Below are 15218 nucleotides of genomic sequence, written 5' to 3'. Positions count from 1 at the left end.
ACTGGGTCCTGGACTTCCTGATGGGCCGCCCCCCAGGTGGTGAATGTAGGAAACAACACCTCCACTTCACTTATCCTCAACAGGGGCCCGACAAGGGTGCGTGCTCAGCCCCCTTCTGTACTCCCTGTTCACTCTTGACTGCGTGGTCACACACGCCTCCAACTCAAATCATCAAGTTTGCAGAAGACACAACAGTAGTACGCCTGATTACCAACAATGACGAGACGGCCTACAGGGAGGCAGAGTGGTGCCAGGAAAACAACCTCTCCCTCAATGTCAAAACAAAGGAGCTGATCGTGGACTTCAAGAAAAAGCAGCGTGAGCACATCCCTATAAACATCGACAGGACCGCAGTGGAGAAGGTGGAAAGCTCCAAGTTCCTCGGTGTATACGTCACTGACAATCTGAAATGGTCCACCCACACAGACAATGTGGTGAAGAAGGCGCAACAGTGCCTACGGCTTAGCCACTAAGACCCTCAGAAACTTTTGCAGATGCACAATTGAGAGCATCCTGTTGGGCTGTATCACCACCTGGTATTTGCAACTGTGCCGCCCACAACCGCAGGGCTCTCCAGAGGGTGGTGCAGTCTGCCCACCGCATCACCGGAGGCACACTGCCTGCCCTCCAGGACACCTACAGGAAGGCCAAAAAGATCATCAAGGACAACAACCACCTGAGACACAGCTTATTTACCCCGCTAACATCCAGAAGGCGAGGTCAGTACAGGTGCATCAAAGCTGGGACTGAGAAACTGAAAAGCATCTATCTATCAAGGCCATCAGACTGTTAAATAGCCACCACTAGCCGGCTACCACCCGGTTGGTTACTCAGTTCTGCACCTTAGAGGCTGCTGCTCTATGTACTTATAATCACTGGCCACTTTAATAATGGAACACTAGTCACTTTAATGTTTACATACTGCTTTACTCATCTCATATGGATATATTGTATTTAGTCAATGCCACTTCAACATTGCTTGTCCTAATTTATATATTTCTTAATTCCATTATTTTACTTTTAAATGTGTGTATTGTTAGATATTACTGCACTGCCTAAGAGCTAGAAACACAGGCATTTCGCTACACCCGCAATAACATCTGATAAATATGTGTATGTGATCAATAAAATTTGATAAGTATTGAAAACTAACTAGGAACTGAAAGTATCATACATAAATGCAGACTAATGTCATTGGGGATGGTGGAGATGTACACACACCCACCGTCCACACCTGTGTCTGAGAAGTCAATGAACTCCTTAGAGAGCAGGTTGGTGAGCAGCTCCATGATGAGCAGCAGGTCCTGGTACTGGTCCTCCTCAGCAGCCACATCAGCCCTCTTCCTGCCCAGGTTGTTCTTAGAGTAGACCTGCAGCAGCGTCAGGCACACCTCGTACAGCTTCATAGACTTAGACTGAGGGTCAGAGAGGGAGAAGAGGTGGCTGTTAACTCTTTCCAGTGGAAGCCCCATATCCGATTACATTACTCTACACATAATACAAGTGTAGGGATTTGTAATTCTAAGTGTGTAGTTATTATTAAAGCGATTAAGTGTTTTTGCTATCTTCACCTCTCCAAGGTAGCAGATCTGTTTGTGGGCGACCTCCACGAACACCTCAATGATGAGGTTGATCGTCTCGGGCGTGTTGCGGTACACCTCCATCAGGCCGATGCAACTGGACAGGAAGTCCATGAGGAAGCTGAAGAGAGACGCCACGTTGTCGATCTGCGTTGCCTCGGCGATGCCACATAGAGCCTCCAGGGTGGCAACGATCTCCCGCTTCACACTCTCCTCCTGACAGATCTGAGGAAAGTTCTCCTGGTTGATCAGGTTGAGGAAGCGCTGCTGGAGGGGGTGCAGCACCTGGAGGAAGAGAAAGGAAGGGAGGAAGGAAGGGAGAGAGGTGATCAATCAACATTTGTCACAAAGTGCTTTACAGTAACCTGGCCCAAAGATCAGCTGCAGGCTATTTTCATTCCCACTTCTTGAATGGGCTACTGTACTGTACACACTAGTCACAGCAGCTGGAAGGCAAGACAGCTGCCGCCTCATTCATAGATCTCTACTAATGGCTTTGGAATCGTCTTGCATTACTATAGAATGGCCTTCAAGATCATTATGAGGATCATTATCAAACATAGACTCTAGGGAGGTCTAATGGTTTTGGCTAAATCGTTTGGCTTCGCCGTATGTTTACTGAAGTCTATAGGGAGAGTGGTTAAACAGAATCACCATAGTAGGGAAAATACATTTAATCGCACAACTTGTTACCAACTGAAGTCTATGGGAAAGAGAGCCTATATAGAGGAAATCTGAAGGGAAATGACACTTGAGAGCTTGAAGTTATAGCTCCATTTCTCTGGGTCCTTGGAAAGGCGTGTGTGCGGAAGTTAGTTCCATTCAGGGATTCAGAGTGTAGGGGTGTGACGTTTAAACTAATTTGGGATCGGTAACACTTAGAAGAAATAAATGATGATTTGCCACAGATAGTCGTTAACAGTTGTAAAAATGGAAGAGAGTGAGACAGGGAAGCGGCAGCTGCAAAGATCTGTATGGCAGTACTTTGAGAAGTTAAATGAAAAGGTGATGAAATGCAAACTTTGCGAGGTAGAATTGAGCTACGAAAGAGGCACCGTGAGAGCCAAACCATTTCTGTCAGAAGTGCGATTATGGGCGGATCATCAACATCAATTATGGAGGGATCATCAACTAGATTCAGCCGAGGGCCAATTTTTTCTTGAGCGGATGGTCAGGGGGCCAGAACATACAGTTGAAGTCGGAAGTTCACATACACTTAGGTTGGAGTCATTAAAACTTGTTTTTCAATTTTCAACCACTCCACGAATTTCTTGTTAACAAACTATAGTTTTTGCAAGTCAGTTAGGACATCTACTTTGTGCATGACACAAGTCATTTATCCAACAATTGTTTACAGACAGATTATTTCACTTATAATTCACTCTATCACAATTCCAATGGGTCAGAAGTCAACATACACTAAGTTGACTGTGTCTTTAAACAGCTTGGAAAATTCCAGAAAATTATGTCATGGCTTTAGAAGCTTCTGATAGGCTAATTGACATCCCTTGAGTCAATTGGAGGTGTACCTGTGGATGTATTTCAAGGCCTACCTTCAAACTCAGTGCCTGACATCATGGGAAAATCAAAAGAAATCAGTCAAGGAAAGTATGGTTCATCCTTGGGAGCATTTTCCAAAACACCTGGAGGGACCACGTTCATCTGTACAAACAATAGTACGCAAGTATAAACACCATGGGACCACGCAGCGTTCATACCGCTCAGGAAGGAGACACATTCTGTCTCCTAGAGATGAACTTTCTTTGGTGCGAAAAGTGCAAATCAATCCCAGAACAACAGCAAAGGACCTTGTGAAGATGCTGGAGGAAACAGGTACAAAAGTATCTATATCCACAGTAAAGCCCTATATCGACATAACCTGAAAGGCCGCTCAGCAAGGAAGAAGCCACTGCTCCAAAACTGCCATAAACAAGCCACACTACGGTTTGCAACTGCACATGGGGACAAAGATTGTACTTTTTGGAGAAATGTCCTCTGGTCTGATGAAACAAAAATAGAACTGTTTGGTCATAATGACCATCGTTATGTTTGGAGGAGAAAGGGGAGGCTTGCAAGCCGAAGAACACCATCCCAACCGTGAAGCACAGGGATGGCAGCATCATGTTGTGGGGGTGCTTTACTGCAGGAGGGACTGGTGCAATTCACAAAATAGATAGCATCATGCAACATCTTAAGACCTCAGTCAGGAAGTTAAAGCTTGGTTGCAAATGGGTCTTCCAAATGGACAATGACCCCAAGCATACTTCCAAAATTGTGGCAAAATTGCTTAAGGACAACAAAGTCAAGGTATTGGAGTGGCCATCACAAAGCCCTGATCTCAATCCTATAGAAGATTTGTGTGCAGAACTGAAAAGGCGTGTGCGAGCAAGGAGGCCGACAAACCTGACTCAGTTACACCAGCTCTGTCAGGAGGAATGGGCCAAAATTCACCCAACTTATTGTAGGAACCTTGTGGAAGACTAGCTGAAACATTTGACCGAAGTTAAACAATTTAAAAGGTAATGCTACCAAATACTAATTGAGTGTATGTAAACTACTGACCCACTGGGAATGTGATGAAATAAATAAAAGTTGAAATAAATCACTACTATTATTCTGACATTTCACATTCTTAAAATAAAAGTGGTGATCCTAACTGACCTTAGACAGGACATTTTTACTAGGATTAAATGTCAGGAATTGTGAAAAACTGAGTTTAAATATATTTGGCTAAGGTGTATGTAAATTTATGACTAACTGTAATTACAAATTGACCGCAAGAAGCCCAAACAGAGATGAATTTCAAACCTTGCTTACATTTGTATATAATCACATATCTCTTATGTGTGGGAATACTTTGGGACATAATTCCAAAATGTAAAAAAATTACTTGGAGCTGATTTGCTGGTGTTTTTAGTCTATGTAAAAAAAGAAAACATTTGCGGGCTAAGAAAACATGGGGGGCCAAATGAAACCACCTGCGGGCCAAATTCGTCCCGCGGGCCACCAGTTGGGGAACCTTGCCCTAATGGCATATCTAGAACCAGAATACAAAGTGCCATGTGGAAAAACTGACGGCCCTGATGAAGAAATATTACAATTATTGCTCTGCAAGTACAAAGCGTGAGCTCTCAAACACGATACATGGCGTTAACAACAGATTGTTGGACGTCTATGAACACACTGTCATACATTACTGCAACAATTGATGAGATGTGGGACATGGAGTACGTACTGACAAGATGGAAGCACACAACAGTACCTAAAACATCATTCGTTAATACCATCGTTGCTGACTGGGTGGGTGACAGCAGTAAGGTGAGCACTGTTTGGTAGGGTTTCCAAGAGTTACCATGGACACAAAATCCAAATTGGCAGATTGTAAAAATTCATGAAAACAATTTGTATTTTTGGTCTTAATTTAAATGTAAGGTTAGGCTTAAGGTTATCGGTATGGTTAGGTTTAAAATCACATTTTAATAAGATACATTTTAGAAATAGGCAGCCTCTGTGTTATTTGGGGTTCTATAAGATTCCCTACCTCGGTCCAGTATTGCTGCTTGGTGTCTGAGTCCATGTGTGCGAAGCCCCCCAGAACCAGGGCCTTCATCAGGGTCCTTTGTACTGAGCTGGATAGCAGGTCCAGGGGAGGGCTGCGGCTGGCAAACTGCTTTGCTAAGTTCCACCAGTTCTCACACTGCACCACTATGTTGGCCCTGAGAGAGGAGGGATGGAGAATGGTTTGTTGGCATGTGATAATCATTGGCGAGATACATTTTCTCATCTACTATCACTCCACCACAAGGGGTAGTTGTTTCAAGCACCAACGTTTAGGCTCATTTGCTAACTAGATGTGTGTGCATTGTTCAAGTTGGGAAACATAAGTCAGTGTCGGACCTCTCCCTCTTCTCCACCAGACAGACCAGTAGCTCCACCGTGTCGTTAGCCAGTTCAGGTTCAGAGCTCCACACAGACAGGTTGTTGATCACTTTCTCCAGCAGGTATCCCACAATCCACTGGGCCCCCTCCGTGTCGGCCCCGAACGCAGTGCTCAGGGGTATACTGATCTGAAGGAGGAATGAAAAGAGTGAGAAAGATAGGTGTGAAATGGTTTGAGGCATAGATGAAAATCACTGCAACACTTGAACAGATCACATCATAAATAGCCATGGCAGCTGATGTCAGTCAACTGGCTGTACTGTCCAGTCCAGTGGTATACTGCACTGCTCCACACCATGCCACGACCCACAGCAAACCCGGTTTTACAAGACACACTTCCAGAGAGTACACTGGTGTTAAGGTGAAATTACACTGGTGGTGTAAACATAACAGAACTCTACAAGGAGGCCTTTACAGGGATACTTTAAGAACACTTAAAAGAGCTCTCAGAGCTTAGCTACTGTAGACAGTGATGGAGGACAATCCCTGGCATTTTCACCTCAAGTGTCCAGTGGCCGCCTCCTCATCAGTTAATGTTACAAAGACTATTTATGAAGTCATCTGTCAAATCCATGCCAAGTCCATTACCATGCCAGTGATATTGTTATATTTAAACTTTGTTTAACTAGGCAAGTTAGTAAAGAACAAATTCTTATTTACAATGACAGCCTAGGAACAATGGGTTAACTGCCTTGTTCAGGGTCAGAATGACAGGCCCTATAACATGGTGCGTCAGGTAGCCTAGTGATTAGAGCGTTGGGCCAGTAACCGGAAGGTTGCTCGACCTTGTCAGCTTTGGGATTCGATCGAGCAACCTTCCGGTTACTGGCCCAACGCTCTAACCACTAGCTACCTGCCGCACCATGTTATAGGGCCTTCACACTCAGAGGGTTGGAGTGAGAAGTGTTATTATGGACAACCACATTAAGACAAATCAGACAGTGGTGTCTGGTGTATGGGGTGTGAACGTTTCAACAAAATTGTGATCTTTAACGTTAAGAGAAAAAAAAAAAAAGGAATATACACTACTGTCCAAAAGTTTGAGGACACTTAGAAATGTCCTTGTTGTTTTAAGAAAACAGAAATCAGAAACACAGTGTAGATGTTAATGTTGTAAATGACTATTGTAGCTGGAAACGGCAGATTTTTTATGGAATATCTACATTGGCGTACAGAGGTCATTTATCAGCAACCACCACTCCTGTGTTTTCCAATGCCACGTTGTGTTAGCTAATCAATGTTTATAATTTGAAAAGGCTAATTGATCATTAGAAAACCCTTTTGCAATTATGTTAGCACCGCTGAAAACTGTTGTTCTGATTAAAGAAGCAATAAAACTGGCCTTCTTTAGACTAGTTAAGTATCTGGAGCATCAGCATTTGTGGGTTCGATTACAGGCTCAAAATGGCCAGAAACAAAGAACTTTCTTCTGAAACTCGTCAGACTATTCTTGTTCTGAGAAATGAAGGCTATTCCATGCGATAAATTGCCAAGAAACTGAAGATCTCGTACAACGCTGTGTACTACTCCCTTCACAGAACAGTGCAAACTGGCACTAACCAGAATATAAAGAGTGGGAGGCCCCGGTGCACAACTGAGCAAGAGGACAAGTACATTAGAGGGTCTAGTTTGAGAAACAGATGCTTCACAAGTCCTCAACTGGCAGCTTCATTAAATAGTACCCTCAAAACACCAGTCTCAACATCAACAGTGAGGAGGCCTTCTAGGCAGAGTTGCAAAGAAAAAGCCATATCTCAGACTGGCCAATAAAAATAAATGATTAAGATGGACAAAATAACACAGACACCGGACAGAGGAAGATTGGTCTGTCCATAACACTTTTTTCCAATCTAAGTTTGAGGTGTTCGGATCACAAAGAAGAACATTCGTGAGACGCAGAAAAAATGAAGAGATACAGGAGGACTGCTTGACGCCATCTGTCAAGAATGGTGGAGGCAATATGATGGTCTGGAGGTGATTTGGTGGTGGTAAAGTGGGAGATTTGTACAGGGTTAAAGGGATCTTGAAGAAGGAAGGCTATCACTCCATTTTGCAACACCATACCCTGTGGACAGCGCTTAATTGGAGCCAATTTCCTCCTACAACAGGACAATGACCCAAAGCACAGCTCCAAACTATGCAATAACTATTTAAGGAAGAAGCAGTCAGCTGGTATTCTGTCTATAAAGGAGTGGCCAGCACAATCACCAGATCTCAACCATATTGAGCAGTTGTGGGAGCAACTTGACCGTATGGTAAGAAGTGCCCAACAAGCCAATCCAACTTGTGGGAGGTGCTTCGGGACGCATGGGGTGAAATCTCTTCAGATTACCTCAACAAATGTCAAATAGAATTCCAAAGGTCTGCAAGACTGTAATTGCTGCAAATGGAAGATTATTTGACGAAAGCAAAGTTTGAAGGACACAATTATTATTAGTTAAAAAATATTTATAACCTTGTCAGTCTTGACTGTTTCCTAATAATTTTGCATCTCATTTCATGTATGTTTTCATGAAAAACAAAGACATTTCTAAGTGACCCCAAACTTAACGGTAGAATATATATTTTTTTATTACAAAATGTAAAATCACAAAACTACCACTAACAGGTACCGATCCTCATCATAAAGTGAAAATAAAAATGAAAATAAATTAATAATAAATTCTTATTTACAATGACTGCCTACTACACCGGCCAAACCCGGACAACGCTGTGCCAATTGCGTGCCGCCCTATGGGACTCCCAATCACGGCCGGTTGAGATGATGCTTGGATTCGAACCAGGGTGTCTGTAGTGATGCCTCCAGCAATGAGAATTTACCACAAGTTGTAGAAACATTTCAAGGATGATCAATGGAAACAGGATGCACTGGAGCTCAATTTCGAGTCTCATAGCAAAGGGTCTGAATACTTATATAAATAAGATGTTTTGAACTTTTTCTAAATTTGCAAACATTTCTAAACCTGTTTTCACTGTCATTAAGGATTGTTTGTAGATTGAAGGGGAAAAAACTATTTAATCCATTTTAGGACAAGGCTGTAACGTAACAAAATGTGGATAAAGTTAACAGGTCTGAATACTTTCCGAAAGCACTGTATTTATCATCTCATCTGATTACATAGTATCACTGTCTTGACTGCCTAAAACTGAGATAAGGAGCTAGCTAATGTTAGTTAGGGTGATTGAGACTACATAACTTTCTCCCCTTCCGAATCCTACAATGAATAACAACAAATCCATTCAAATTATTACTACCTGTTGGCTCTTGGTGTTGTAGCCGGTCCTTCTCATTTACCATTTAACTTCCATTGATTAGCCTAGAAATATCCTAATAGAGCACGTGATGCCGCGGAGCTGAGCAGATGTTGACAAACCGAGCTCTTCAAAGTTATTATATTTTTACCTAAATAACAACGTTGAAACAATATTCTAACATCGGCTGATAAATTGTCAAGTACTTACCTTCCCAAAGAGCCATTGACCTCCGACCGAGAGGCAAGAAGGACGACCAAAACGTTGTTGATTCCCAAGATAACGCTACAGCTAGCAAGATTAGCATTAGCCCTCATAACTCAGACGACAGTTCCAGACTGTTGCTCTCAGCAGCCTCTTGCGAGCCTGCCGACATGCTGGCTACTCTCCTCCGGGAAATTCAGGATGGTAACAGAGGTCTTTCTATGAAAATTGATAAGAAATCGGCTGAACTCCATTGACGACCTGAAATCCTCCATGAATGATCTCCTTTTGAGAACGACTGAGGCTGAGTTGCGCATTAGCACAGTTGAAGATACTCTTTCCTCTTTTAACTCCAAAGCAAGAGGAACTGCAATTTTGATAAGTAGACACATCCCCTTCTGCGTCAACAACACCATCTCTGATCCCTCTGGCAGGTTTGTTTTTGTGCAGGGGCATATGTTTTCAGAGTCTTGGACCCTATTGAATATTTATGCTCCTAACTTCGATGACCATATGTTTATTCAGAATGTCTTCCTTTAGGTCGCTCAAGCACCACCAGGATGGCTACTGGTTGGAGGAGATTTACATTTTTGCTTAGACACAGTTCTTGATAGGTCTTCTGATGAACCCTCACTTCTTACCAAAGCCGGCAAGCTCACCATGTCATTCATGAAAGATCTCAATTTACTAGACGTCTGGAGACAGTTGTGCCCACAGGATAGGGACTACTCTTTTTATTCACACCCACACAAGACACACACACGCATAGATAACTTTTTACTTTCGACACAACTGTTTCATAGTGTGTTAGATGTCGAGTATCTCCCCAGATTTCTTAGTGACCATTCTCCTCTGGTATTATCAATCTCCATTCCTACCAAGGTAAATGGAGCATATAGATGGAGACTAAATTCTACACTCCTAAAGCAACCTGAATTTTGTGCATTCATCAAAGAGCAGATCAATATTTTTACTTTGACAAACAAACCCTCTGCTCCTGACAACTTCATTCTTTGGGACACATTGAAGGCCTATCTGAGGGGACAGATTATTTCCTATACTAAAGGGCTGAAGAGAAAACACGGTGCGGCACTGAGTGCCCTTGAATCTGAACTCTCCGAGCTAGAGAACCTACCAAAGAGGCCCGACTAAAGATCTATATAGGCTTTTGGCGTAGCAGTCAGACGTCTTGTCGTGTCGTGTCCCTTGTATATATAGTTTTTTACACATTTTTCTTCGCATATCTTTTAAAACATTTTGCTAAACCTCAACTTCTAAATACTCTCCTGCAACCCGCCTCACCCAATGTAGCGCGGATCTGCTTTTTTTCCCTAAAGTATTTATATTTACTTCGGATCCGGAACCCCTCAACTGAAGCTAGCCAGCTAACTACCAGCTATCAGTCAGCAAACCATTGCTAGTGGTCTTCAGCTAACCGGTCATCAGCTAACCTTTAGCTCGGAAAGCTCTCGCCAGTTCGAACAATGCGACTCTAACCAGAGCATAATGGACCTATTTTTTTATCCCCGGATTCCCACCGCAAATGGAACATTTTCAGCTGGATCTTCACAACTAGCTAACTAGCTAACCGCAACCCCGGATGATTACTCCTGGCTAGCGTTTCCACCCACTTAGCTTGAAGCTAGCCCGGCCAGAGCTCCTGTGCTACCACCGAAGCATACTCCTGGGCTACAATATCCGGACCCACGACCGGTCTATCGATGTCACCGCATGAAGAGGCATAAACAGACTCACCCCATCGCGACGTCCCCCAAAGGCTAACTTTCTAGCCCTTGCCATCTCCTTGCTTGCTAATTCGGCCTGCTAACTGCTAACTTGTTTAGCCCCGGTCCGCTAACTGCTACCTTGTTTAGCCCCGGTCCGCTAACTGCTACCTTGTTAGCACAGGCCTGCTAACCGTCTGAATCGCCGCGTCCCAACCACTCACTGGACCCATATTTATTTTCAATCTCTTTTCGATAATTTTTATTAGTTTACACCTTCCGGTAACCTGCCTCACCCAATGTGATACGGAATTGCTATTATTTTTTATTTTTAGAACACACTCAAGAACCTCCAGAAGCTAACCAGCTACAAGCTATTTAGTCATTGTTAGCCACTGCTAGCGGCTTTTACCTTTTACCTTCTGCACAGCCAGCCAGTTTTTTAAACCTGGATAATACTCGCCAGTCTAGCTTCCCTGCCCCACCCAGCGCTGCCCCCTGGACACTGATCACTTGGCTACATAGCTGATGCATGCTGGACTGTCCATTAATCACGGTACTCCATTCTGCTTGTTTTATCTGTCGGCTCCAGCCGCACTCAGGCTGTGTGTGTAGTTAATCCTACCCTCCCTGCCTAGTCAACGCCATTTTACCTGCTGTTGTTGTGCTAGCTGATTAGCTGTTGTTGTCTCACCTACTGTTTTAGCTAGCTCTCCCAATTCAACACCTGTGATTACTGTATGCCTCGCTGTATGTCTCTCTCAAATGTCAATATGCCTTGTATACTGTTGTTCAGGTTAGTTATCATTGTTTTAGTTTACAATGGAGCCCCTAGTTCCACCCTTCATACCCCTGATACCTCCTTTGTCCCACCTCCCACACATGCGGTGACCTCACCCATTACAACCAGCATGTCCAGTGATACAACCTCTCTCATCATCACCCAGTGCCTGGGCTTACCTCCGCTGTACCCGCACTCCACCATACCCCTGTCTGCGCATTATGCCCTGAATATATTCTACCATGCCCAGAAATCTGCTCCTTTTATTCTCTGTCCCCAACGCTCTAGGCGACCAGTTTTGATAGCCTTTAGCCGCACCCTCATTCTACTCCTCCTCTGTTCCGCGGGTGATGTGGAGGTAAACCCAGGCCCTGCATGTCCCCAGGCACCCTCATTTGTTGACTTCTGTGATCGAAAAAGTATTGGTTTCATGCATGTCAACATCAGAAGCCTCCTCCCGAAGTTTGTTTTACTCACTGCTTTAGCACACTCTGCTAACCCTGATATCCTTGCAGTGTCTGAATCCTGGCTCAGGAAGGCCACCAAAAATTCTGAGATTTCCATACCCAACTATAACATTTTCCGTCAAGATAGAACTGCCAAAGGGGGAGGAGTTGCAGTCTACTGCAGAGATAGCCTGCAAAGTAATGTCATACTTTCCAGGTCCACACCCAAACAGTTCGAACTACTAATTTTGAAAATTACTCTCTCCAGAAATAAGTCTCTCACTGTTGCCGTCTGCTACCGACCTCCCTCAGCTCCCAGCTGTGCCCTGGACACCATTTGTGAATTGATCGCCCCCCATCTAGCTTCAGAGTTTGTTCTGTTAGGTGACCTTAACTGGGATATGCTTAACACCCCGGGCAGTCCTACAATCTAAGCTAGATGCCCTCAATCTCACACAAATCATCAAGGAACCCACTAGGTACAACCCTAAATCTGTAAACAAGGGCACCCTCATAGACGTCATCCTGACCAACTGGCCCTCCAAATACACCTCCGCTGTCTTCAACCAGGATCTCAGCGATCACTGCCTCATTGCCTGTATCCGCTACGGAGACGCAGTCAAACGACCACCCCTCAATCACTGTCAAACGCTTCCTAAAACACTTCTGTGAGCAGGCCTTTCTAATCGACCTGGCCCGGGTATCCTGGAAGGACATTGACCTCATCCCGTCAGTTGAGGTTGCCTGGTCATTCTTTAAAAGTAACTTCCTCACCATTTTAGATAAGCATGCTCCGTTCCAAAAAATGCAGAACTAAGAACAGATATAGCCCTTGGTTCACTCCAGACCCGACTGCCCTCGACCAGCACAAAAACATCCTGTGACGGACTGCAATAGCATCGAATAGTCCCCGCGATATGCAACTGTTCAGGGAAGTCAGGAACCAATACACGCAGTCAGTCAGGAAAGCTAAGGCCAGCTTCTTCAGGCAGAAATTTGCATCCTGTAGCTCCAACTCCAAAAAGTTCTGGGACACTGAAGTCCATGGAGAACAAGAGCACCTCCTCCCAGCTGCCCACTGCACTGAGGCTAGGTAACACGGTCACCATCGATAAATCCATGATTATCGAAAACTTCAACAAGCATTTCTCAACGGCTGGCCATGCCTTCCGCCTGGCTACTCCAACCTCGGCCAACAGCTCCGCCCCCCCCGCAGCTGCTCGCCCAAGCCTCTCCAGGTTCTCCTTTACCCAAATCCAGATAGCAGATGTTCTGAAAGAGCTGCAAAACTTGGACCCGTACAAATCAGCTGGGCGTGACAATCTGGACCCTCTATTTCTGAAACTATCTGCCGCCATTGTCGCAACCCCTATTACGAGCCTGTTCAACCTCTCTTTCATATCGTCTGAGATCCCCAAGGATTGGAAAGCTGCCGCAGTCATCCCCCACTTCAAAGGGGGAGACACCCTGGACCCAAACTGTTACAGACCTATATCCATCCTGCCCTGCCTATCTAAGGTCTTCGAAAGCCAAGTCAACAACAAGGTCACTGACCATCTCGAATCCCACCGTACCTTCTCCGCTGTGCAATCTGGTTTCCGAGCCGGTCACGGGTGCACCTCAGCCACGCTCAAGGTACTAAATGATATCATAACCGCCATCAATAAAAGACAGTACTGTGCAGCCGTCTTCATCAACCTTGCCAAGGCTTTCGACTCTGTCAATCACCATATTCTTATCGGCAGACTCAGTAGCCTCGGTTTTTCGGATGACTGCCTTGCCTGGTTCACCAATTACTTTGCAGACAGAGTTCAGTGTGTCAAATCGGAGGGCATGCTGTCCGGTCCTCTGGCAGTCTCTATGGGGGTGCCACAGGGTTCAATCCTCGGGCCGACTCTTTTCTCTGTATATATCAATGATGTTGCTCTTGCTGCGGCGATTCCCTGAACCACCTCTACACAGACGACACCATTCTATATACTTCCGGCCCGTCCTTGGACACTGTGCTATTTAACCTCCAAACGAGCTTCAATGCCATACAACACTCCTTCCGTGGCCTCCAACTGCTCTTATTAAACGCTAGTAAAACCAAATACATGCTTTTCAACCGTTCGCTGCCTGCACCCGCGCGCCTGACCAGCATCACCACCCTGGATGGTTCCGACCTTGAATATGTGGACATCTATAAGTACCTAGGTGTCTGGCTAGACTGTAAACTCTCCTTCCAGACTCATATCAAACATCTCCAATCGAAAATCAAATCAAGAGTCGGCTTTCTATTCCGCAACAAAGCCTCCTTCACTCATGCCGCCAAACTTACCCTAGTAAAACTGACTATCCTACCGATCCTCGACTTCGGCGATGTCATCTACAAAATAGCTTCCAACACTCTACTCAGCAAACTGGATGCAGTTTATCACAGTGCCATCCGTTTTGTCACTAAAGCACCTCATACCACCCACCACTGCGACTTGTATGCTCTAGTCGGCTGGCCCTTGCTATATATTCGTCGCCAGACCCACTGGCTCCAGGTCATCTACAAGTCCATGCTAGGTAAAGCTCCGCCTTATCTCAGTTCACTGGTCACGATGGCAACACCCATCCGTAGCACGCGCTCCAGCAGGTGTATCTCACTGATCATCCCTAAAGCCAACACCTCATTTGGCCGCCTTTCGTTCCAAGTTCTCTGCTGCCTGTGACTGGAACGAATTGCAAAAATCGCTGAAGTTGGAGACTTATCTCCCTCACCAACTTCAAACATCTGCTATCTGAGCAGCTAACCGATCGCTGCAGCTGCAGCTTTACATCGGTAAATAGCCCACACATTTTTACCTACCTCATCCCCATACTGTTTTTATTTATTTATTTCTGCTCTTTTGCACACCAATATCTCTACCTGTACATGACCATCTGATCATTTATCACTCCAGTGTTAATCTGCAAAATTGTAATTATTCGCCTACCTCCTCATGCCTTTTGCACACAATGTATATAGACTCCCCCTTTTTTTTCTACTGTGTTATTGACTTGTTAATTGTTTACTCCATGTGTAACTCTGTGTCGTCTCTTCACACTGCTATGCTTTATCTTGGCCAGGCCGCAGTTGCAAATGAGAACTTGTTCTCAACTAGCCTACCTGGTGAAATAAAAAATAGAAAAAGAATAGAAAAAAATTTAATATAATATTCTGAACACATATCAAGCTGAGAGGGCCATCACTAAATCAAAGCAGGGTTATTACGAGCTTGGAGAGAAAGCTCACAAAGTATTGGCATGGCAACTGAAAGCAGAG

The 15218-nt window shown here is 44.6% G+C and overlaps 1 protein-coding gene across 4 annotated transcripts in view; it reads right to left on the bottom strand.

Moving 5' to 3' along the window:
- LOC109870954 (exportin-4) overlaps nt 1-15218 on the bottom strand; it is a 65101-nt gene that overhangs the window by 2351 nt on the left and 47532 nt on the right. For 2 of the 4 annotated variants that reach the window (XM_031805848.1, XM_020461673.2), the window contains exons 15-18: nt 5478-5647; nt 5122-5296; nt 1572-1865; nt 1235-1415 (exon numbers count right to left, since the gene is read on the bottom strand). In XM_031805848.1, coding sequence (XP_031661708.1) covers nt 1235-1415; nt 1572-1865; nt 5122-5296; nt 5478-5647 — 820 coding nt within the window. Of the gene's footprint in view, nt 1-216; nt 637-1225; nt 1416-1571; nt 1866-5121; nt 5297-5477; nt 5648-15218 lie in introns of those variants that run through there. The other 2 variants (XM_031805850.1, XM_031805849.1) reach the window with 2 other exon arrangements.

Source organism: Oncorhynchus kisutch, linkage group LG26 (genome assembly GCF_002021735.2).
Source record: "Oncorhynchus kisutch isolate 150728-3 linkage group LG26, Okis_V2, whole genome shotgun sequence".
Classification (NCBI taxonomy): Eukaryota; Metazoa; Chordata; class Actinopteri; order Salmoniformes; family Salmonidae; genus Oncorhynchus; species Oncorhynchus kisutch.
The sequence above is the reverse complement of the archived record's forward strand: the minus strand, read 5'-3'. Positions and strand labels throughout refer to the sequence as shown.